The sequence below is a fragment of the Dreissena polymorpha genome, chromosome 2 (genome assembly GCF_020536995.1).
Source record: "Dreissena polymorpha isolate Duluth1 chromosome 2, UMN_Dpol_1.0, whole genome shotgun sequence".
In the NCBI taxonomy this organism is placed as follows: Eukaryota; Metazoa; Mollusca; class Bivalvia; order Myida; family Dreissenidae; genus Dreissena; species Dreissena polymorpha.
The window spans coordinates 142,538,571-142,564,612 of NC_068356.1; the positions used below are offsets into that span (position 1 = coordinate 142,538,571).

Below are 26,042 nucleotides of genomic sequence, written 5' to 3' on the forward strand. Positions count from 1 at the left end.
AACAGGTGAAAATATCTCACATACCCTCTTTTCATTTGTATTCAGCAACTTTAGAGCTTAACTGGCTTTTATCCTGAATGAAGACTATTACAACACCAATGGGGCATTTAACTTATTATTTCACATTTTTACAACAAAACTAAGGTAAGATATTTCCTATGAAGCAGACCTTTTCTTGGCCCCCCCCCCCACCCAAGACCTTTTTTTAACAGTATATCATATCAAAACAGTCAGTTAACCTACTCACAATTTTCCTTGGACCACCTAGATAACCATTATTATGTACACTTCTTCAATCAAAGGTACACTTCAAAAGGTAGTAGAAAGGATGTATAAATGAAGTACCGTTCTCCCCCTTCCTCTGATTAATAGAAAATCCTCTATGCGTGCGATATGTAACAGTGACCACTTACTATCCTGTGAGAGGTCAGATTCCCCTCCGCTGACCACACCAATCCCCACTGGGGCACTGAAATACATATAAAGACATTGATGGTCAAACTAGACACAACACAACAATTAATGTTTACAAAGTGTTACACAATGAAAGTCCAAGACATGCCAGCATATTGAATACAAAACTCATTTTCAATCAATTGTACATAAAAGTGTCTTTGTTTCTGCCTGAAATCAAGCTTTTTAATTTCTGAAAAATAGATATACAAGAATATAATGTTGTAACACTTGGTCAACTTTAATAAGCTCAACTTTCAAATAATTAAATGAATATTTAGAAGTTCTGAATAGTTGGAAATAACAGCACTAGCAGCAGAATAGCTATATTGATAGTATAACTGGGCTAAATGCTAGTGCGTTCAGTGTTGTCCCAGATAAAATGCAAAGGCAAGTCAGGGACCACACTAGACTTGACTTTCATTAAGAAACAAGAGTTGTCACCATAGGATGACTTATGCCCCCTATAAACGCTTGATAGAAGTTATGAGCTTTTTTCGAACCCTAAACGCAGATTTCGAAACCTAAACACGGACCCTCAGTTCAAGGTCAAGGTCACAGGGGGTCAAAATTTGTGTGCGTATGGAAAGGCCTTGTCCATATGCACATGCATACCAAATATGAAGGTTATATCTCAAGGGACATAGAAGTTATGAGCATTTTTCAAAACCTAAACGCAGATTTCAAAACCTAAACGCGGACCCTAAGTTCAAGGTCAAGGTCACAGGGGTCAAAATTTGTGTGCGTATGGAAAGGCCTTGTCCATATACACATGCATACCAAATATGAAGGTTATATCTCAAGGGACATAGAAGTTATGAGCATTTTTCGAAACCTAAACGCAGATTTCGAAACCTAAACGCAGACCCTAAGTTCAAGGTCAAGGTCACAAGGGTAAAAATGTTTGTGCGTATGGAAAGGCCTTGTCCATATACACATGCATACCAAATATGCAGGTTATATTTTAAGGGACATAGAAGTTATGAGCATTTTTCGAAACCTAAACGCAGATTTCGAAACCTAAACGCTGACCCTTAGTTCAAGGTCAAGGTCACAGGGGTAAATTTTTTGTGCATATGGAAAGGCCTTGTCCATATACACATGCATACCAAATATGAAGGTTATATCTCAAGGGACATAGAAGTTAAGAGCATTTTTCGAAACCTAAAGGCAATGTGTGACGGAAAGACGGACAGATGGACAGACTGACAGACAGACAGATGGACAGTCTGATCACTATATGCCCCCTTTTCTTCGAAAGGGGCCATAAAAAATTCATTTAAACCAAAAATTATGTCGAGCAGAAAGTGTTGTCCGTGATTTTCCTGTTGGAACTGGGAGGACACTTTACAAACATGTATTAAGCCCAGTTTTCACAGATCACGGCTAAATTTGTTAGAATACAGCATATGATCTCTTTCTGATTAACACAATGTACCAGTTTTACAACTAGAGATAATTACAAACTCATACCATATTCCTCTTAAATCAGGACAGCAATACAAAGTCAAATACTTTCCTACTAAGACTGCTGTATATTTTTGTAGTAGATATTTCGTTACATAACTCAAAAGTTAAGGCATTTCACTCATACAATTTTTTCACAAAACGTAATAAATGCTGGAATGCATCATCCACATGAAAGCAGGTACCTAACTAAGGGATTAATATTGTTACAACACATTAATTACAATATCAATCACAAATACTGTTTACACACTAATGGACTCTTTAGATGAGATGGTAAATGATCTATTTTTCTAGTTCGATGATGTCTGCAATGTCCAATTTGTTATCATAGGTTAAAATAATAACAGCCGAAGTAGCGGTCAATGTTTGAAACCCACTGTTTACAAACCAGTATCACAATATCATATAAGTTGAGAATCGGCTGAGTTTTGTGTCAATCAATATATATAAGCAGTCTATTGGCATATGCAATCACAAGAAACATTCAAATATCTTTGAATGAAGCATACAATTTTATTTTTTTAAATTCACCAGATAACCCTTAGTGCCGCCAAGGCTAACACTGCACATACTGTTACTGTTTTAATATTGTCCAATTTAATTGGTTGAATTTCTATGCTGAAATTGACCCAAAACCAATAAAATGTTTGATTATTAATTCACAAGAAGGACGTCCTACAGGCAATCAAGAAGCCTTGAATATTCAAGCTACCTGGGTTCTAACGATAATATAACGGAATATATAAAATACACACATTTCTACTACAAGCACTATTGTGCCGCCAGATTTTGGGTGTGCAGTGCATGAAAAATTAACCTCAAGTATGATCTCTAGCAAAATTAAGTATTGCAGAGTTTTGCCAGCAAAAACAGTCAAGCTGGTATGTTTAAGTTTGGGTATTCTTAAGCACATTAAGCTGTTATTTCTGGAAAACATTTAAGCCTGTTTTATCCCTTTACCACTAAGATACGTAATTTCACACATTTGTAGTCCCTCATAAAAATATATTTAATTAAAGACCTAATTAAAGACCTTTCTTACTAGATTCAAGTTTTAATGGCTTCATCTCAAAGCCTTAGATACTGATGAGCAGCAAACAGCATAAAACCTGAACATACTGCAAGTTACTCGCAGGCTGTTCTGGTTTTATGCTGTTTGCACATTTTTCACTTTGCCTCTGAGTGGGAAAGGGTTAAGTCTTCAATAGTGGCATGAATCAGTGAAATAAGTGACTTTCACCAATAGCTCTTGAACCAGACTTAACCCTTTCCCACTCAGAAGCAAAATGAAAATGATTAAACGCAAGCAGTATAAAACCAGAACAGCCTGTCAGTAACATGCAGTCTGTTCAGGTTGTATGATGTTTGCTGCTCATCAGTATCATTGTGTTGGAAATGAACCTTTACAATTTAAATCTATTAAGAAAGTTGTAAGGGACTACAAACGCGCAAAAAGGCGTATCCAAGCAGTAAAGGGTTAAGAATTTCCTAGAAATCTGAGCCAGATTCTATGCCTTATGTAGTGCAACAACTAGTCAAGAAGCTGTGTTTCATAAATAATGATATGAGTCAAGTTCTGAGAAAACTGGGCTTAATGCTTGTGCGTAAAGTGTCGTCCCAGATTAGCCTGTGCAGTCCACACAGGCTAAAAAATTAGGGACGACACTTTCCGCTTTTATGGTATTTTAAGTTTCAAGGAAGTCCCTCCTTACAGAAAATCAAGTTTAAGCGGAAAGTGTCATCCCTGACCTTATTAGCCTGTGTGGACTGCACAGGCTAATCTGGGATGACACTTTATGCACATGCATTAAGCCCTGTTTTCTCAGAACGCGACTCATATATACAGGTTACCTCCAAATTAACCCATTTTAACTACCAGACAGAATTTATTAATTATTCATACATTCTGTCTAGTAGTTTAAATAGGTTCATTTGGAGTACACAAGCAATAGTGCATGTTGCCTAGACAAGCATTACAGAAGCTGGTATAAACTAGCCAGATTGTCAATTAATGTAGGCATTTCTCAATAAACTTTTTAGTGTGTTTAAGGAAAGGTCAAGCAAATTATACACAGCCATTAAGCTAGTTAAAATATATCTTTCTGAATAATCAACATACTTTCAATTTGTTAAAGGATTCTGAACAGAGTATCAACCTCCAATGCTTTTATTTAGCAATTTTCAACCTACTATATGCAAGTTAAAATATATATTAAATGATTATCAACAGATTGCTATGTTTGTTATTTCAAATCTTAATGGATTTCCTGACTATACATCACATCATGCTAATCACTTTTGCCAATTTTAACAAAAATACATATATGCTGGACAAAGTTATAAACAGAGTAAGTTAAAAGAACAAATTTCCTAGATTTGGCCTTTGACCTTAATTTATTGCCTTGACCTGGGATCTAAAGACCAGCTTTTCACAAGTGAAGTCTAATCATACAGATCATTGGTTTAGGTCAACTGAAAGACTTGCTTGGATGTTTGACAATGAATTGTAACCTTGAACTTGGACCAAGGGACCTGGTTCTTTTTCGCAACACCATCGTGTCATCATGCTTATTACTTTTGCCAGATTCTTGCAAAATCTATCGTTCATGGGCAAAAATTTGCGCTTGATAATGTCTCAAGTATAAATTTGCTAAATTTGACCTTAATTTTAACCTTGATATTGAACCCAGAGACCTTGTTTTTGAGTGCGACACTCCATCTTAAAATCTATAAATTACTGTTAAATGATACACCATTACATAGTTGTAAGAACAGCATAAATATGAGCAGTCTCTGAGGAAAACCGTGCGTAATTCATGTGCAAAAAGGTGGTCATCCCAGATTAGACTGTGCAGTCTGGGAAGGCTTATCAGAGAGGAAACTTCCTGCTTTTGTGGTATTTTCCGTTTAAAGGAAAAGGAAAACCAGTCTACACCAAAAGTGCCAAACCAGATTAGCCTGCGCAGACAGACATGCATGCATTAAGCCCAGTTTTCTCAGACATGAAACACCACATCTTACAATTGATGTGTTCGTCAGAAAACACAATGCCCCCTATTGCGCCGCTTTGAAATAAAATTTCAATAAATCATTTGGAAGGTTTAAAAATTATCTCCTGTTTAAAGCTTATTACTTCTCTTGGATTGTATTTTTTGACTTTTGACCTTGAAGGATGACCTTGACCTTTCACCACTCAAAATGTGCAGCTTCATGAGATACACATGCATGCCAAATATCAAGTAGCTATCTTCAATATTGCAAAAGTTATGCCCAATGTTAAAGTTTTCGGACGGACCCACAGACTGACAGACGGACTGACGGACAGTTTAACTGCTATATGCCACCCTACCGGGGGCATAAAAAGAGTCAGGTCACTGAATGTTAACATCAAAGATACTTTATGATTGTTGAAGGTGTATATTGATGGCACTAGACAATTAGAAGTAGTGTTATAATTGACGCAGATAACAGCACTGTATTGTTGTTCTCAATATTGACGCAGACAACAGCACTGTATTGTTGTTCTCAATATTGACGCAGACAACAGCACTGTATTGTTGTTCTCAATATTGACGCAGACAACAGCACTGTATTGTTGTTCTCAATATTGACGCAGACAACAGCACTGTATTGTTGTTCTCAATATTGACGCAGACAACAGCACTGTATTGTTGTTCTCAATATTGACGCAGACAACAGCACTGTATTGTTGTTCTCAATATTGACGCAGACAACAGCACTGTATTGTTGTTCTCAATGAAGTGTACAATTACAATAGGCATAAGTTTCAAAATCACTTCAAACTTGAATGGCTCAATTAAAACCACAACTTTTAGTTTTTGCACTGAACATTTTTATCAACATCTAACTACATATGTAATATCTGATAATTATAGGAGTGAGAAGTGGACGTGTGAATTGTTTTAATGTGTATCTATATTTTGAAGAAAAACCATCAATATGCCCTTAAAAGTTATATGGTTCTTTTTTCTGCAAATTCAATTCCTGTTACTATATGAGCATTGTTCTTGAAAAGTGGGCTCAATAATGCATGTACCATCCTGTTACTGTACAAACACATTAACCAACACACTAGCGGTACTTACTCGCCACCAAACTAAGCACACTCAATACTACAGACATATTAGTGGTTAAAAGTACCTGATTGGAGAGTTGGGGAATGATGCAATGTGCATGCTGCAATAAAAACAAAGTCCTCTGACTTGAAACACCTCAGTCCAACATCAACAAATGCAAACAAGTTAATACATTGTTACACTTTCTATATAGTCTAATGGCTTATACACCACTGATGAACATTTGCAGACACTAGGAAATGAATCTATATGCATATGTGAGAAGTGTCCACCAATTTTTGCTTCTGCAGTCTGCACAGGAAAATCAGGGACAATATTTTCTGTTTTATGGTAATTTTTGTTTAAAGGAAATCTGTTCATAGAGAAAATCTAGTTTAGACAGAGAGAGCTGTCTTGATTACCCTATGCAGACGGACTGCACAGGAAATTGTGGGCTACACTAAACTCACATGCATGATGCCCAGTTTTCCCAGTGCGAGGCTAAATTACATTCAAGGTAAATTGTAACCTTTTCTCTTTCCAAAGTGGAACCGGTTAGTAACATTTTTTGGTACAAAATTAAGGGGAAATTAAGGGGGAAGTTGTGAGCTAAATTCAAACAATAATAAGAAAGTAATGAAAAACAATCTTTAATGTACATCATTTCTTTAAATGAAGGGATCAGAATAAGGAGCAAAAAAAAGACACATTAGTATGCACTTGTGCTCTGCACTTCCACGACAGGGGCCATTATCCAAAAGTATCTTTAGTGCGTTTTAAAACAATTTAACTTAATGTAAATATTTCACAGTGTTAAACGCTGAAAGTGAAAAAATACTTGTGGAAATATTGACTTCAAGATAACCAATTGGTATACAGAATAATAATTAATAAACACTAAGCACAAGCTCTCTGCAATTTAAGAAAATTTAATTGATTTAATGTTTAATTGCAACTTTCAAGAAAAGGTAAATTTGGACTAGAATGCTGCTGGAAAATGGCCCAAGATATAGCTGACAGATTTTATACATGATGACAGCACAATACGTGTTATTCAAACAATGAACTTCTTTGGTCCAGAAAGAAAGAAAAATGGCCACACATCACTACAGAAACTTGATCATGTTAGATAATAACAAATGTATATCAGGCCCAATACACGCATGCTTCCAGTCCCATTGGCCCATGCAGAACTATGTCCATGTAACTATGCACCAGTTTATGTCACAGAATAATGGGAATAAAGAACAAGAAGGCCAACCACCCTAAGGCTAAGTATCAGTACCCTTCAGGCACTTGACTGATCTGAGAAGTGTTCACAAATGCTTACAAAACGAAAAGACCCCAAAAACTGGCTGACATGTTTTTTTAACAAACCACTATCATTTTTCAACTAAGCCCAGATATACATCATTGTTGTTATATTCTTTGCAAGTAGCAAATGAGTAGGTCAAAAATGTAACTTCTAGATGTAAAAAGGGTTTAACTAAAGCCAAATAAGGATAACTACCCAAGGCCATGATTTTAGATAATGATAGGAACCTTATCTCACTTGTCGCAAAACTTAAAACTTGTAATTTAGTTAGAACGCACAAACTTGCAAAAAATTGTGCATTCCATAATATATATATATATATATATAATATATATATATATATATATATATATATATAACTGGCATCAATAGCTAACAATAATTCATTCATTCATTCAAATAAATTACATAATCTACTAAAAAACAAGCTAATTGGTTGAATTGATATCCCCCGCCAATATGCTTCTGGACACAAAAGTGTTATATTTGACACTCTGCTAAAAAAGCATTTTTTCAAGATACAAAGGGCCATAACTCCGTTATTAACAAATGGTGTACAATACCATTTTGCATGCATCATCCTCTTATCCATATTTATACTCAAACCAAGTTTCAATGAAATCCGCCAAAGCACTTCCAAGATATGGCTCCGGACAGACGGACGGAAGGACAATGCCAAAACAATATCCCTCAGCCGATGGCGGGGGATAAAAAGTCTATTTAAATAGGTAATTTATTGCAAAGAAACCATTTTAATAAGTGTGACTAAAATAAGTATGATTGACCTGTGTATATATGGAATGTGTTTTTAAACTCCTTTTTTGTTAACATTTAAACATTTTGTAAACATAATGAACACAATTACTGCAGTTATTTCATCCTGTCGAATTTGTTAAAAACTCTCAAATTTAATTGCAGATAATTGATCTCTCTGCAGTCACAGAATGGGACACACTTTTATGAACTGATTAGCACACCAAGGTCTGTTGTTATATATACAGATGTATTGAAAACTTAAAATTCCTTCGATTGAGAGTTTCACACTCATAGATATAGCTCGATTATACCTTGCTTAGAAAAGAATAATGCATATGAAAGTAATTTTGGTTTGAAAAAAACCAGCACTGCAGAGAGAGGGTTGAACACCGAACAGTAAGACCTTTCAATCGCTACCTGTAGATGTCTTTTAATCACATAAATATTTTAGACTCCTTAATAATGCTGTAATGTTTCATTATTATTAATTTGTAAAAGGAATAATTGAATTATTGCATGTCATCTGAATTTTTCTCTTCATTTGAGATAACCCTATTTATTCTTTGGAGGATTGGGGGAATATAGGGGGGGGTCAACATTTTTAGATCAACAATTTTATCTTCCAATTGCCATGGAAATACTGGCCATGATAAACAAAATAATGGAATATTACATAGTTTGTTAAATTTACTGACCTCTGGCCAATTACAGTTTGTTACATAAACTGACCTCTGATTGACCAATCACAGAGTTTGTTACATGTACTGACCTTTGATTGATCAAATACAGAGTTTGTTACATGAACTGACCACCTATTGACCAATCACAGAGTTTGTGACATGTACTGACCTCTGATTGACCTCTTCTTCATCTAATAGTCTTAGTCGCTTCTTTTCTTCTCGTTCTTTGAGGATCACCTGAAAAAGACAGTTTGTTTATTCGTTCGGAGATTCACCATTTGCAACTGTATTTCAGAAAACCTAGTTTTTGAGACCGTTTCACCAATTCAAACTCAGTAAAGATATCATGGGGACAAATGTCTCAGACCATTTATATACAGTGTTCACAAGCTTATTCTTTAACCCTTTGCATGCTGGGAAATTTGTCGTCTGATAAAATGTTGTCTGCTAAATTTCTAAAATTAGCATTTTCTTCGATTTTTTTCAAAGAATACTATCAGAATAGCAATCAGTTTGGATCCTGATGAGACGCCACGTTCTGTGGCTTCTCATCTGGATCCAAACTGTTTGCACAGGCCTTCAAAATTCGGTTCCCGCACTGAAAGAGTTAATTTCCCGAAGCAAACTAATTTTTGGCACCAAATGACCAAGGTTTGAACTCACTCTAATTACCTTTTTTTTAAACTTCTGACCAAGTTTCATGAATATTAGGCTATAAATGTGGACTCTGAGAGTCTCATTTACATGGTTAATGACACACAACAAATGACAGACAAAAGGTGATCACAAAAGCTCATCAGCAAGTTGTGTTCAGGACTGGTGAGCAACAAAAATCACATACAAAAAAACTAGGAATGGAAACGTACAAAAAGCTAGGAATGGAAACGAATATCCAAATATTAAAATATTCCAAAATAAGCAGAATTTTTAAATCCAAAATTCATATTCGAATATTCCTTTTTTCAGCCAACTTCCCCCAAATATGTAAGTGCATAGTCGCATTTTTTCAGTGTAGACGACTTTCGTATAGCAGTAATTTGTTGGTTTACAGCTGTCATCAATGAATCAGATGATGGCAATCAGGACATGATGTATGACTAGAATGTTAAGCAAATGATTGTTCTGATGACTTACATCGCATAACTATTCATTAAAAGGAAGTATCAATAGTTATACAAAGACTATCTCAATGAACATCCTGATAATAAATCATTAAAATATTAGCATTTAATATGTAAATAAGAACACTCCCAAAATGTTATGTGTATGCTCTGGGGGCATCATGTAATTGTTATTAGGTGGTGTCAAAGCACTATTAAACTGATAACAAACAACAATGTTTGCCAGAAGCAAGAGATACTGTTTACTCAACACTCCATGTTAAAATTTTTTGAATGACTGGGATATTGCGGTCAATTAAATACTACAAATACTTTACCCTTACCTCTTACTTTCTCTTACCTCCCACTTTCCTTACCTTCCAGTTTCTCTTATTTCCAAATTTTTCTTACTTATCAGTTTCTCTTTTTAGTTTCTCCTTTACCTCCCAGTTTCCCTAACCTCCTAGTTTACCGTAACTTGCAGTTTCTTTACCTCCCAATTTCCCTTACCTCCCAGTTTTCATTACCTTCCAGTTTCCCTCAACTCCCAGTTTCCCTTACCTCGCAGTTTCACTTACCTCCAAGTTTCCCTTACCACCCAGTTTCCCTTAACTCACAGTTTACCTTACCTCATAGTTTCCCTTACCTTTTTAAGAGGACTGGGTTTCTTGGCTTTGGGCGTTTCCCTCTCCTTTCCTCTCTTCACAGCTGGGGCATTGGAGTCCAGAGGGTTTAACTGTAACATAAGAATACACACATCAAGGAATAACAATGTTATTGCAACTAAATATATTTATTCCACCACATTTTCTTTCACAAACACTCAAATTTTGCAAACAAAGTCACCAAGGAACAAAGTCTGTGTATCCAGACAATCTATCCAATCCTCCATTCAAAACACGTAAAAATGTTCACGTTTCTTTATCATTCATAACATTCAAAGTGTAGCCCCCTGTGATCACTTTGCATTCTAGTGGGCCGATCCTGTCATACATTTGTCTGAAACCCAGACGGGGATGTTGTTCAATTATCAGGGCTAAGGGATTCTTATATGTCAAGCAATTAGATATAAAAATAATTGTCAAAAGTCAATAAATGTCTGATCTAATTCCTGTACAATGGGACAGGCACTGCATTTACAATAGAATTGCAGACCATCCAGGACATATGGTATGTATGCTTTCAACAATTTTATTTAAATCATACTTGCTAAATATGTATCTAAGTGGTAAAGGGTTAAATACTATCTAAGTGGTAAAGGGTTAAATACTATCTAAGTGGTAAAAGGTTAAATACTATCTAAGTGGTAAAGGGTTAAATACTATCTAAGTGGTAAAGGGTTAAATACTATCTAAGTGGTAAAGGGTTAAATACTATCTAAGTGGTTAAGGGCTAAATACTATCTAAGTGGTAAAGGGTTAAATACTATCTAAGTGGAAAAGGGTTAAATACTATCTAAGTGGTAAAGGGTTAAATACTATCTAAGTGGTAAAGGGTTAAAGAGAGCATCAAAGGTACGGCATAAGAAGCACTTGTGCTGCCTGGATATGGTAGCCAGCTTTTATTGTGACACAGCAGAGCTCCTGACTTGGAACTTAGAGGAAGAAGATGTGGGCCCGTATTCATTGATCCATTCTTAAACTTAAGAATAAAGAATAGACTTGGACCCAAGAAAAATGCGTTTGTATATATACAGACTTCCACTGGTGATTATGTCATCAACAAAATGTTCTACATGAAGAATGATATAGATAGGTGTTTAATGCCAAGTTTTACTCAAAATACAAGCAAGTCTTGGATATATCAATTTAAAGATTATTCTTGTCTTCATTCTTAGACTTATGTCTAAAAATTGTTTGGGGAATACGACCCTTGATGGCAAATGTTATTAGAAACTTTTCTAGCAGGAATACATATTGAACAATGAACAAAAAGCAAACTTTCACATACTTCATAGTATCCCAACATAGAGTCAGAAAAATACCTGTTTAACTTCCTCCTTTCTGGGCGTTAACAACTTCAACTCCTTCTTTTGTTCCTGAACTTTCTTAACCTGAAAACAGATAATAGTATGGTAAATGTTTGGTTACACTGCAGTGGACTGTGGGTCACACCGCAAAAGATGATTGAGGGTTGCACTGCAGTAGATTGTGGATAATAAGGCAAAATATTAATGATGGAGGGTTACATTGAAGTAGATTAATGATTCACTATACAAAATGTTTTAGTTGCTATTGTGCTAGCGCCCTTAAAAAGATTGAGATATTTAACAAATCTGCAAAGGCTAACAGTAAAAAAGAAATTATTTTCCATAAATTATATGATTAACCATGACTTTGCCTGACTAATGCATGGTTTGATTCACTTGTAAATGTCTAATCACATCTCCGCTTACAATGTACTCTGTAAGTGAGCTCCCCTAACAATGCACTCTGTAAGTGAGCTCCCCTTACAATGCACTCTGTAAGTGAGATCTTTAACATGTTATACTATCCTAAGCATTTATCAAGGTCCCAATACACCATCATCACATTATTATATACACATCAAGCACTCAATGTCTGCAGAGGCCATTAACATATATTTAAGTCCTTGTTCTATCCACAGTCAGCCTCTTATCACATTACGCAAACGTAAACGCATTCAAAAAAGTTTTATTACAGCCTTGCTCTAGAAACAAGAGATATGTTCGTCAGAAACACAATGCCCCCTTATTGCGCCGCTTTCAAAAAAAAAAATAATTTATTTTTACCTTTGACCTTGACGGATGATCTTGACCCTGAACTTCCACCACTCAAAATGTGCAGCTTCATGAGAACGCTGCTTTGAATTTTTTATTTTTTTTTACCTTTGACCTTGAAGGATGACCTTGATCTTGAACTTCCACCACTCAAAATGTGCAGCTTCATGAGAACGCTGCTTTGAATTATTTCTTTTTTTTTTTTTTTACCTTTGACCTTGAAGGATGACCTTGATCTTGAACTTCCACCACTCAAAATGTGCAGCTTCATGAGATGCACATGCATGCCAAATATCAAGCTGCTATCTTGAATATTGAAAAAGTTATGGCCAATGTTAAAGTTATTTTTGGACGGACAGACAGACTGACTGACAAACTGACTGACGGACAATCAACTGCTATATGCCACCCTACTGGGGGCATGAGGGGGCATAAAAACTGGACTTAATGCATGTGTGTAAAGTGTAATCTAAGATTAGCCTGCGCAGTTTGCACAGGCTGATTAGTGATGGCACTTTCCACTTTTTCGGAATTTCTTGTTTAAACAATTGTTTTTCTTTTCAAAAACTCGGTCCAAGTTAAGTCAGAAAAAGGTGCCCTTATAACCCAGTGCATATTCATGCACAGGCAAATCTGGGGCAACACTTTACGCACATGCATAAAGCCACTGTTTAATGCATGTGGGTAAAGTGTCTTACCAGATTAGGCTAATCAGGGACAACACTTTCCGCCTAAACTGGATTTTTGCTAAGAAGAGACTTTCAATAAACGAAAAATATCATACAAGTGGAAAGTGTCATCCCAGATTAGCCTGTGTGGACTGCACAGGCCAATCTGGGACAACACTTTACGCACATATATTAAGCCCAGCTTTTCAACCACAGGACTCATTACATCTGTCCCTTTTCAAATACCTCAAAGGCGTCAATCAAAGCTCCCAGGTCACACATGATTGGCATCTTGGACTTCTTCCCTCCCCCAGCACTGCCTTGACTGACAGGAGGGGGCGGAGTTACCACGTGAGAGCTCGTCTTCAGGATACCTGCAAACAAAGTTAAAAGCTCATAAACAATCAACAAATATTTTGTAAAGTATAATTGTAAAATAAAGTTAACACATAAACAATCAGTGCTGCTTATAGCAATAGCCAAAATTTCAACACTAGATGTGGTCTGGTAACATAGATATTAAGCGATACAAAATGCTTGTTTTTTTGTGTGTGTCACATTATATTCAATGTGAATTTCTGGTATCAAAATGTGAACATTTATGAGCGAATGTGAGATGGGCTTCTGACAGCTTCTGAAGCACAATGTAGTTCTCATCAAGGGGGAGAAAGTCTTCCCTGATTAGCCTATGTAGAATACACATGCTAATCTTGGACGATAATTTACTCACACACATTAAATCCTGTTTTCACAGATACTTTACTCACACACATTAAATCCTGTTTTCACAGATACTTTACTCACACACATTAAATCCTGTTTTCACAGAGCATAGATCAAATCATGATTACAGAAATCATAAGGGCTTTAACAAACTGGTCTAAATAGTCCATATTGCAATAGTTTTGAAATGGAAAAAAACATATTCAGAGCTCCAGATAAGGTTTTGAGAAATTCTTAACGCTACTACCAGATTTTTAAAAATAATTCTTAACTCTGAAATTTTATTCTTAGCGTTACTACTAAGTTTTGGAAAATAGTTCTTAACATTTTTAAATGACCTAAAAATAAATAACAATGGTTATTTTCATGGAAAAAATATTGGCTCACTTTGAGTACAATATGTTAAAATGTGTTTTTGCACGCTTTGCAGTTTTTTAGGATGCTCTCTGGGCGCCGCCATTGTTTTTTGACAGATAGACTGTACACGCTGCTTTTTTTGGAAACTAGAGCTTTGTCACTGAGGTGACGAATACCCCCACCACGACATTGACACAGAATATTTTGCATGTTGTCTTCACAAAAAACAGCGTACACCATGCTCAATGTTTAAAACGCACTAAGTGACCCCGTGACCTAGTTTTTGACCTGCCATGACCCATTTTAGAACTTGGCATAGCCATCATCTAGATACAACTTCTTACCAAGTTTGGTGAAGCTCGGATGAAAACTACTTGAAATAGAGAGCGGACACCATGCTCAATGTTTCAAAAGCACTCAGTGACCCCTTGACCTTGTTTTTGATCCGGCATGATCCATATTCGAACTTGACCTAGCCATCATCTAGATAAAACTTCTGACCAAGTTTGGTGAAGCTCTGATGAAAACTACTTGAATTAGAGAACGGACACCATGCTCAATGTTTAAAACGCACTAAGTGACCTAGTTTTTGATCCGGCATGACCCATATTCGAACTTGACCTAGCCATCATCTAGATACAACTTCTGACCAAGTTTGGTGAAGCTCGGATGAAAACTACTTGAATTAGAGAGCGGACACCATGCTCAATGTTTAAAACGCACTAAGTGACCCCGTGACCTAGTTTTTGTTCCGGCATGACTCATATTCGAACTTAACCTAGACATCATCTAGATACAACATCTGACCAAGTTTGGTGAAGATCGGATGAAAACCACTTGAATTAGAGAGCGGACACTAAATACGGACCGACCGACAGACAGACAAGCTCACTCCTATATACCCCCCTTAACTTCGTTTTGTGGGGGTATAAACATGCGTTTTGTTAAACAAACCCGATAACCATTTTATATAAGTACAGAAAAGATCTTTAATACGCGAAGGAACTCAATAAAAATCAATACGAACCGATGTAAAATAACATTCGTAACTTGATTGTGTAATTCTTAATGGTACGACAAGATTTTAAAATAAAAGCATAACAGACTTGAAAATAATTCGTAATTACAAAAATACGACCCTTATCTGGAGCTCTGTATTGCAATTTATTGGTAATGGGAAAACACACACAGTAACATATTTGATATTGGAAACACGCATAATGAAATATTTTTGACAATTAGAAAACAAGTATTCAAATAAACTTGAAATTGCAAATTAAAATATAATGCTGCAATTTATTGGAGATTAGAAATCAAATATTGCAATATATTGGCAAATTAACAACTCTTACTGCAGCATATGAATTTCAAAATGGAAAACTCTTACAGCAATACATATTGGAAATTGGAAAAAAAAATGGCAATACTTTCATAATTGGAAAACAAAATGCTAGATCATACACTATATTGGAATATTTGATCTAGGCCCCTATAACAGATTGATCTAGGCCCCTATAACAGATTGATCTAGGCCCCTATAACAGATTGATCTAGGCCCCTATAACAGATTGATCAAGGCCCCTATAACAGATTGATATCTGCCCCTATAACAGATTGATCAAGGCCCCTATAACAGATTGATCTAGGCCCCTATAACAGATTGATCTAGGCCCCTATAACAGATTGATCTAGGCCCCTATAACAGATTGATCTAGGCCCCTATAACAGATTTATCTCTGCCACTATAACAGATTGATCTAGGCCCCGATAACAGATTGTCTAGGCCCCTATAACAGATTGATCTAGGCCCCTATAACAGATTGATCTAGGCCCCTGTAACAGATTGATCTAGGCCCCTGTAACAGATTGATCTAGGCCCCTATAACAGATTGATCTAGGCCCCTATAACAGATTGATCTAGGCCCCTATAACAGATTGATCTAGGCCCCTGTAACAGATTGATCTAGGCCCCTATAACAGATTGATCTAGGCCCCTATAACAGATTGATCTAGGCCCCTATAACAGATTGATCTAGGCCCCTATAACAGATTGAGCAGATTGGCAAGGTTTACTAATGGTTTAAACTTCTCGCTTATCATTGCTCAAGGATATCGCCAATGCATGAAAAACTGATATTTTACGAGTGAACTGTTTACTGATTTTCGACAGAATTTTGAAGAAAAAAGTATGTCTTGATAATTAAATTTGCATCCCGATGCTTTAATTTACTGTGGCAAACAAATTAACTGGGCTTTAAAATCTACTTATTCAGACAAAAAAGGGTTATTAGGCTGAACATTTGATGAAGAGAATAAATATGTGAAGGTTAATAGGAAACATTCAATAAATTAAGATCATTTAGAGTATAAAGTTTGTAATAGCTAGATGAATGAACATTTCAATAGTAATGGTTCCAATTATTGTCGGATTGAATAGTAACTATTGTATCATATATCAAGTTGCTTGATTGATAGAGGTGTTTTGCTAGTAAGTGGGCCCCCATTAAATATTGTCAAGGCATCTATATTAACAGTCTTTCAATATATGGAAAACTTAAACAAAATTGTATCTTTACCTGAATATGAGTTGCTCTGGGTAAACAGGGCTAATTGCATTGTCTCAGATTAGCCTGTGCAGTCTGCACAGGCTAATCAGGTACGACACTTTCCACCCAGACTGGATTTGTATTTAGATAAGATTTCCTTTAACCCAAAAATTTCATAAAAGCGAAAAGTGTTGTCCGTGATTAGCCAGTAAACAGGCTTATCTAAGACAACACTTTATGCACATTCATTAAGCCAAGTTTCCCCAAAACGCGGCTTTAATATGCAAGTTTCTCTGTTAACATTCACCCTCACTAACCAGGTTGCTAGATGGATGTGTTGGGCCAGTAGGTGGGATATTGTTAAAGCATATTAATCAAGGGATTTATATACTATGGCAAACTGAAACAGACTTGTATCTGTATCTGAAAATAAATGTCCGTCCCTTACCCGGTTGCTTGATGGAGGTGTTGGGCTGGTATGTGGGCTCCAGTGCGACAGTGCCAGGTAACAGCAGGGACACCTTCTTGCCACCCGTGGACAGGGTTGTGGGGTTCGAGGTCACAGGGCTTGACGGGGCCAGCTTCCACACACCTGTAATACATAGAGAGCAGTGGAAATCTGAGAGCAGTGGAATACAGAGAGCAGTGGAATACAGAAACTGGTGGAATACAGAAACTGGTGGAATACAGAAACTGGTGGAATACAGAGACCAGCATATAATGTTACTGTCTGGGAAAACTGGGCATAATGCATGTGAACTTCTTTTCTTTAAGAAAATCTAGTTTTAGCAGAAAAAAAATGTCATGATTGATTAGCCTGTGCATACTCACACTAAACTCACCTGTATTAAGACCAGTTTTCATAGAGCAGAACTCTTTCAGGTTCAAGGAAATAGATTTTATACAAAGCAAACAAATTATTGCAACAAAAATACTGTTTTTCTTACTTTCGTTTTTTAAAAATTTTCTAACATTGTGATGGTGTGTTTCTCACCTTGTGATATTGTGTTAATCACCTTGTGATGGTGTGTTTCTCTTATTGTGATGGTGTGTTTCTCACCTTGTGATGCTGTGTTTCTCACCTTCTAATGCTGTTCTTCTCACATTGTGATGGTGTGTTTCTCATTGTGTGATGGTGTATTTCTAACCTTGTAATGCTGTGTTTCTCACTTTGTGATGGTGTGTTCTCACCTTGTGAGGCTGTGTTTCTCACATTATAATGCTGTGTTTCTGACCTTATGATGCTGTGTTTCTCACCTTATGATGCTGTGTTTCTCACTTTGTGATGGTGTGTTTCTCACCTTGTGATGCTATGTTCTCACCTTGTGATGCTGTGTTTCTCACCTTATGATGCTGTGTTTCTCACTTTGTGATGCTATGTTTCTCACCTTGTGATGGTGTGTTTCTCACCTTGTGATGCTGTGTTTCTCACCTTGTAATGCTGTGTTTCTCACCTTGTGATGCTGAGTTTCTCACCTTGTGATGCTGTGTTTCTCACCTTGTGATGGTGTGTTTCTCATCTTGTGATGTTGTGTTTCTCACCTTGTGATGGTGTGTTTCTCATCTTGTGATGGTGTGTTTCTCACCTTGTGATGGTGTGTTTCTCACCTTGTGATGGTGTGTTTCTCACCTTGTGATGGTGTGTTTCTCACCTTGTGATGGTGTGTTTCTCACCTTGTGATGGTGTGTATCTCACCTTGTGATGGTGTGTTTCTCACCTTGTGATGGTGTGTTTCTCACCTTGTGATGCTGTGTTTCTCACCTTGTGATGCTGTGTTTCTCACTGGTGAGGCAGACTTGCGGGCACTGAGAGGCAGTTTCTGTTTCATTTTCAGCTCTAACATGTGTTGCTCCAGGTTGATCTCTGCCATCTCAGCGTCCGCAGCTTTGTTGGCCGACTCCCGTCGCTTTCGACGCTTCCTGGAAGTTCGTGTCTCCTTTGTTGCAGGATTCGATTCTGAAAGAAAGCAAACAAATTTCATTTATTTTTAATATTTAATTTTACTTAGTAGACAATTAAGATAAATATACATGTGAAGTATTTCTGTGAGAAGAAATTGTATACGCCTCATTTATATTTGAGACAAAACTGTGTACTCTTATATGTACGATCAAACCTTGTACTCCTTACTTATGTGTGAGATCAAACCTTATATCCCTCACATACATGTAAAAATAAAACCATATATCTGTCATGTATATGTGAAAAAACACTTAATATCCCTCTCATATATTCAAAAAATGTATTTTAGTTCTCATCACTCAAAAGTTATTGTGATAGCAAATGGTCACCATAATAAAATAACGCATTTTCACACCAAAAACAAACAAATATCCTCTCTATATTACATAGAAGTTTTCAATCAATATGGGAAAGTATCATGCACAGTGAGCACAGTTTTCTAATGAGTGACTCTATATGGAAGGAATCTAAGCTTTGATACTGGAACACGCAAGAAAATCAGAATATGAGTCGTGTTCTGAGAAAACTGGGCATAATGCATGTGCATAGGTTAATGAGGGACGACACTTTCCGCCTAACTTGATTTTCAGTAAGGAGGAACTTCATTGAAACTAAAAATACCAGAAAAGTGTCGTCCCTGATTAGCCTGTGCAGACTGCACAGGCTAATCTGGGACAACACTTTACGCACATGCATTAAGCCCAGTTTTCTCAGAACGCCACTCAACTCGTTAGAGCTACATGTATGATGCGTCCACACCAATCGTTAACCATGACTGACCAGCAAAAAAAGTCTTATTCCATATTTGGCCAGGGTAGTACATCTGCACAGTCTGGTCAGGAGCTTGGCAGTCTGCCATAATGTCATGCAAGTTTTTGTGGTCTCATTTGTGAACAAGATAGCTCCGGATCAGACTGCGCCATTGCGCAATCCACTTCTTATAAGATGATAATCTTTTCTACACCTATATATTTTGTGACTAAGCATTTAAAATGCTCATTTTCAGATCATTTTTCACCACAGTGTTATTGTCTGTAAATATTGTTAGTTGCTAGGCATCATAATATTTATAGTCTCCTAAGAGTCGTTTCACAGTTTAATTTTGAGATTAATTATCATTTGATCATATTTTTTGGGAACTAATAATTCGTTATTTACATAGGACAATTGTGTTTTAAGTGTTGAGAGCCAAAGTTGACAAGGCAGGATCAGATTACAAGCCCTGTCCACAGTATACCCCAGACATTCAAGCTTGCCTTCATGAAATACATTGTCAGTACAATCTATAGAGTATGAAAATAATGTTTGATATCTACATCTGAATACTTTTACACATACTAAATAATGTGTTTGAACTCTTTCAGTCATAGAAGGGTGAAGGGGGACATTTATGAATACAGGAAGGATTTTCTGATTAACTATATCAATTCAACTAGTCAAGACCCAGAAAAGTATCTTAAAATAATAGTGCATATAAATAGTAAGCAAATACAAAATCTATTTCAAAATTTCTCATTTCAAAATACCGGTCTTATACAAATAAACTCTATGGTCTAAAAATGAGATCAATTTACAAATACCGGTTGAAAATCACAAATTGGGCAAGGGTGTAAAATTCCACTCAAACACCTGATTTGAAGACTACAATTATGCTTTGGGCAAATATTATATCCGAAATAAAATTAATAACAGCGATCCCATTCTAAGATCAGTAATCAAGGTTATTTTGTATCAGGTTCTAAGTAAAAGCATAGAGAAAAGAATGAGGACAACAGTTGATACTCTATAATGCTTTGATAACACCACTTGTATCAGTAACCAGCCAATGTGTGTGTGCCTTAGAGGCAAATTAGTGCCGTGTTCTGGGAAAACTGGTCTTAATGCAAGTGTGTATATAGTCCCAGATTTGCCTCTGCAGTCTGCGCATGCTAATAATCAGGGTCAAAACTTTCCGCTTTTATAGAAATTTTCGGTCAAAAGGAAGTTTCTTCTAAACAAAATCCAGTTAAGGCAGAAAGTGTCCTTCCCGATTAGCCTGTGCTGACTGCACATTATTCACTATTAAGGTCTAGGCTGGACACAAACATCTTGTTTCACAAACCATCTGTGCAATACACACACTACAAAAGTCCGCTGTGACCTTGACAGGATCAACATGTTTTTGTTAATGTAACAAGTCCCCTTGACTATCTATAGTGCTCATTTTATTAGCACAAGTGACCTGCATTTTCTCTCTTCTTAAAATTGTTCAACCTATTTCTTTTACTTAGACAGGTATCAGATAAACAGTTTTTTAAATTACAGGTGCGCCAGCATTCCTAAAAGTACTAAGTACAATAACTGTAAAATTATCCAGAGACAATAATAAATTATAAAAGATATTTATTATCAACCACTATGCTTCTAGATTTCAACCAAGATTCTTTATACTCCATAGTTCAAGGATCAGTAACCAGTTCATTAAGTAGTCATACAATACTGGGTACTTGAAATCCATAGTCAAGGAATGTGCTTGTGTCCAATATTAGTATAGAGAGTAATGTGTCAGCACAACATTTGAATAAGCATTGACATGTATTGATCTGTTTTCGTGCTGTTCCGATACCAAGAACGAAAACTACCTGGCACAAGAATGACTGATAGAAGTGTAAATATGAGTCATGTTCTGAGAAAACCTGGGCATAATACATGTGCGTAAATTGTCGTCCCAGATTAGCCCGTGCAATCCGCACAGGCTAAACAGGGACGACACTTTCCGCTTTTATGACATTTTTCGTATAATTTATTATGAAGTCTCTTCTTAGCAAAAATCCAATTAAGGAGGAAAGTGTCGTCCCTGATTAGCTGACTGATCTGTCTTCGCTGCTGTTCCGATTCAAAGAGAAACCCTACCTGGGTCAAGAATGACTGATGGTTGTGTGAATATGCACCTGAATCTGGAAAAACAGGGCTTAATGCAAGGGACTGCACAGGCTAATATAGGATGACACTTTCCACTCAAGCATTATGCCCTGTTTACCCAGAATGAGCTTCAAATGGAGCAATATTGAACCTGTCAATCTTAATGTAACCAAATTGATCAAGTTCTAAAGAAATTGTAATGAAATTTTATCTAGCTCTTCTAACGCCTATGCTTACAAGTTTTATAAGACGTTAGCAATTGAAAAAATAATATTATGATACCACAGATGTTGCCTATGATTTTGAATAGTTTACAGCCATGAGTGCTACCTTTCGCAATTCAAAATTGGAATGCACAGAAATTACCTGGATATCTTGAATAAAAAGTCACAAAAAATATCTTGAATGGTTTCTGTCAGATATAGCCTTAAAGGTTTTTGACAGACAGACGGATGGACAGACAGACAGATGGACAGACAACGCCAATTCTATATCCCTCCACCATTGGCAGTTGATAATAACCCTATTATGCTTACTTGACCAAATGCACTTCAAGCACATACAAATGTGTTCACTGTTGCATAGATTTTAGGATTTCTGATAATTTTAACACCCTTTGTGTCAAAAATTATCATAACAATAACTGTTTACTGGGATTGACATGTACATGTTGTATAATTAAAGTGCAGTTTTGTTAATGTGCTTTCCACTATTTCAAATTAAGTGTCAAATTTTCCCAGCAAATACTTTGGTATTAAGATTACAGCCTACAGCAAGTGAACATAAATAAAATTAACATTAATTTTGCTAAATGCTCAATAAACTTAATGATTATTGCTAGCTGCTATCTTGAAAAAGCAGTAAACATTTTAAAATACAATGCAATACAACAACTACATGTCTTTAGGCTACATGTCGAACCTTTTTGTCAAATAATTGTCATTAATGCATACATTAAATTATCTACATATAACTGTGCACTTTTGATATTTAAGCTCGACTTCCATGTCTTGATAGGGTGAAAGTCTTGGGAAAATTATAATGAACTGATTGAAGACAAAAGTTATATTTCCTACAAATTCACTAAATATGCCCATATTTAACCCTTTGCATGCTGGGAAATTTGTCGTCTGCTAAAATGTTGTCTGCAGAATTTCTCAAATTAGCATTTTCTTCGATTTTTTACAAAGAATACTATCAGAATAGCAAACTGTTTGGATCCTGATGAGACGCCACGTTCTGTGGCGTCTCATCTGGATTCAGACTGTTTGCAAAGGCCTTCAAAATTCGGTTCCAGCACTGAAAGAGTTAACCTTCTATCTCTTAGTTTGACACTGACCGTTGACCTAGGAATACAGGTCAATGCAAGAGATACCACCTGAACATTAGAAGTTAAAAGTAAATTTGGGCTGTGCTCTGTGAAATAGGGGGTTTAATGCATGTGCGAAAAGTGTAGTCTGCACAGGCTAATCAGCTACCACAATTTCCACTTGTATTATATTTTTTTGTTTAAAAAGTCTTCTTAGCAAAAATCCAGTTTAGCCGGAAAATGTCATCCCTGATGAGCCCATTTTATTTTGAACGATGAAGTTACAGCCTTGACAAGCTATGCAATATATTATTTATCATTTGACCTCTCATGGTGACCTTGACCCCTTGGCCAGAGTAATTGATGATTCATCCAATCTCCCTCCCAAAAAAAATGGTTAAGAAAAAAAAATATTGATGAATTATGACTAAACACTAAGTGTGTTTTTTTCGCTCAAATTTGGGGCTGGTAGTGGGAAAAGGTATACTTTTGTTTTCCCAAATGGAACCTAAAAATTCCCAATTGGTTTCCACAAAAAACCTGTTTTCATTTATTAAATTTAAATATTTAGCTTATCTTCCATTCCAGCTTTATAAATTGAACCTTAGTTTAGGTAATATTGAAATCACTTATATCCTCAATTTCTAAGTATTAAGTAAGTAAGTGTTAGCAAAATAACAACAACACCAATTTCACAAATTTAGTCAAAATGACGTGATTTTTCCCCCATCCGACGGGTTCCAGCCCCATTCCCAAGATAATGAAATAAACACTGACAATTCAGAAAAGCTGTCATAGTCCTACGTTAAACCAAAGACCTCAAAGTGTGACCTTGACTTTTAGATATGGACATGCAATAAAATCTACAAATGGTTAAAACTTGTGGTAAAATATTTTGAAAAATTAATAACGTTGCAGTTCATTAAGTTCTTACTGATAGCAAACGCACAGATCTAACAAACACACCAAGTCCAAGGTGGCAAGTGGCATCCCTAACTAGCCTGTGTGGAGTGCATAGGCTAATCTTGGGGAACACTTTATGCACATGCATTAGAACCCATTTCCCAAAGCAATCTCACATCTTTATTAACCCTTTCAGTGCGGGAACCGAATTTTGTAGGCCTTTGCAAACAGTTTGGATCCAGATGAGACGCCACAGAACGTGGCGTCTCATCAGGATCCAAACTGTTTGCTATTCTGATAGTATTCTTTGGAAAAAAATCAAAGAAAATGCTATTTTTAGAAATTCTGCAGACGACATTTAAGCAGACGACAAATTTCCCAGCATGCAAAGGGTTAAATGCACTGTCTTGTTATACATTGTGTATTGAAGTAGCCAAAAAACTTAATCTACAGTTTCAAAACAAAATACTCATATGCCTGTTTGTTGTATGCAAACATGAATCAACAAATTTTGATATCAGGTTTTAGTTTTCAATTGGATTCCAACTTTAAAATTTCTCATCCAGTAGAAAAACAAATTTATTTCAATCACATTTTGTCATGAAAGCTAATTAACATTTAGATATTTACCAACCATGAACCTAGTGGTCTTACCCAAGATATATATTTTACTTGGCAAACAAAAACCTTGGGCCTCTCTCCACAATCTGTCAACATCATATTAAAGGGCAAATTTACAACTGCAATAAGATTAAGATAACATTTCTTACTTGTTGATAGCCCATATTTAACATGCATCCACTGCGTAATAATGTTGCATACTTGATCGTACTTCATGATTACAAAACACTCAGTCACACAGTGCAAAATGCTCACTGACATGCTTTATAACATTGACAGACACACAGTATACAAACTTGTATCAGCTCTCTGGCACAATAATGGGGTCATGTCAATATGGGCCACACTATGGGAAAACTGGGCTTAATGTGTGTGCGCAAGTGTCTTCCCAGAATAGTCTGTGCAATATGCACAGGCTAATTTGGGACAACAATTCTCGCTTTAAATACATGGACATTTTCATTTAACCCTTTCAGTGCGGGAACCGAATTTTAAAGGCCTTTGCAAACAGTTTGGATCCAGATGAGACGCCACAGAACGTGGCGTCTCATCTGGATCCAAACTGTTTGCTATTCTGATAGTATTCTTTGAAAAAAAATGAAAGAAAATGCTAATTTTAGAAATTCAGCAGAAGACATTTTAGCAGACGACAAATTTCCCAGCATGCAAAGGGTTAAAGGAAGTATCTTCTAGGGTAAAATGAAGCTTACGTGGAAACAGTCATGACTCACTAGCCTGTGCAGACAGCACAGCCTATATGGGACAAATCTTTACTCACATGCATCAAGCCCCGCTTTCCCAGGGTGAGGCTCTATTTCTTACAAATGATGCAATTTTCCCCAAAATTAAAGCATTCTTTGTAAAATGTATTCCTTTGTATCAGTTTTATCAATATTTTTAGCACCAAAATGGCAGGCAAGGCCCTTTCCTCAAATCAAGAAAAAATCCCTGAAGGAAAATGAAGATTTGGTCACGGTCAAGGCATATTCCTCTAACATTAGCTCCTTACTTTCCCCACTAGAAGAAAAGTAAACATGGCTGTATGCAACCAGCATAAACCCAGAAAGCCTGTCAATAACAGTCTGTTCAGGTTTTATGCTGCTTGCTGCTCATCAGTACCTAAGAGTACAAAATTAAGCCTTCAATAAAACTTAAAATAAAATCAAGTAAAAACGGTATAAGATTCAATGAGATTTTTTAAGGAACTGCAAACTTGTCACAGTGCGTCAAAACGAGGATCAAAGCCGTAAAGGGTTGATCATGAACACGGGTACTCATTCAGTCACTCAGAATCATTCAGTCAGAGGAAGGTAACTATGACAACAGCACTCACCTGAGTTAGAGAGCTGAGCACACGAATCGTCCTGTGAAGACAATGTAGATTGCACCTGAGTCTGAAAACAGACCATGATACATGTAACCGAGACTGATAAAAGGACAGGCCAAACGATTCTGAAAACA

At 36.4% G+C, this 26,042-nt stretch overlaps 1 protein-coding gene across 10 annotated transcripts in view; it reads right to left on the reverse strand.

Annotated features, from left to right (window-relative positions):
• The window catches only part of LOC127869273 (uncharacterized), a 103,159-nt gene that overhangs the window by 12,136 nt on the left and 64,981 nt on the right, over positions 1-26,042 (reverse strand). For 2 of the 10 annotated variants that reach the window (XM_052411704.1, XM_052411696.1), the window contains exons 8-16: positions 25,915-25,975; positions 18,647-18,841; positions 17,333-17,476; positions 13,505-13,632; positions 11,835-11,903; positions 10,497-10,586; positions 8,920-8,987; positions 6,085-6,120; positions 414-469 (exon numbers count right to left, since the gene is read on the reverse strand). In XM_052411704.1, coding sequence (XP_052267664.1) covers positions 414-469; positions 6,085-6,120; positions 8,920-8,987; positions 10,497-10,586; positions 11,835-11,903; positions 13,505-13,632; positions 17,333-17,476; positions 18,647-18,841; positions 25,915-25,975 — 847 coding nt within the window. Of the gene's footprint in view, positions 1-413; positions 470-6,084; positions 6,121-8,919; positions 8,988-10,496; positions 10,587-11,834; positions 11,904-13,504; positions 13,633-17,332; positions 17,477-18,272; positions 18,295-18,470; positions 18,559-18,580; positions 18,625-18,646; positions 18,842-25,914; positions 25,976-26,042 lie in introns of all 10 variants that reach the window. The other 8 variants (XM_052411702.1, XM_052411697.1, XM_052411698.1 and 5 more) reach the window with 8 other exon arrangements.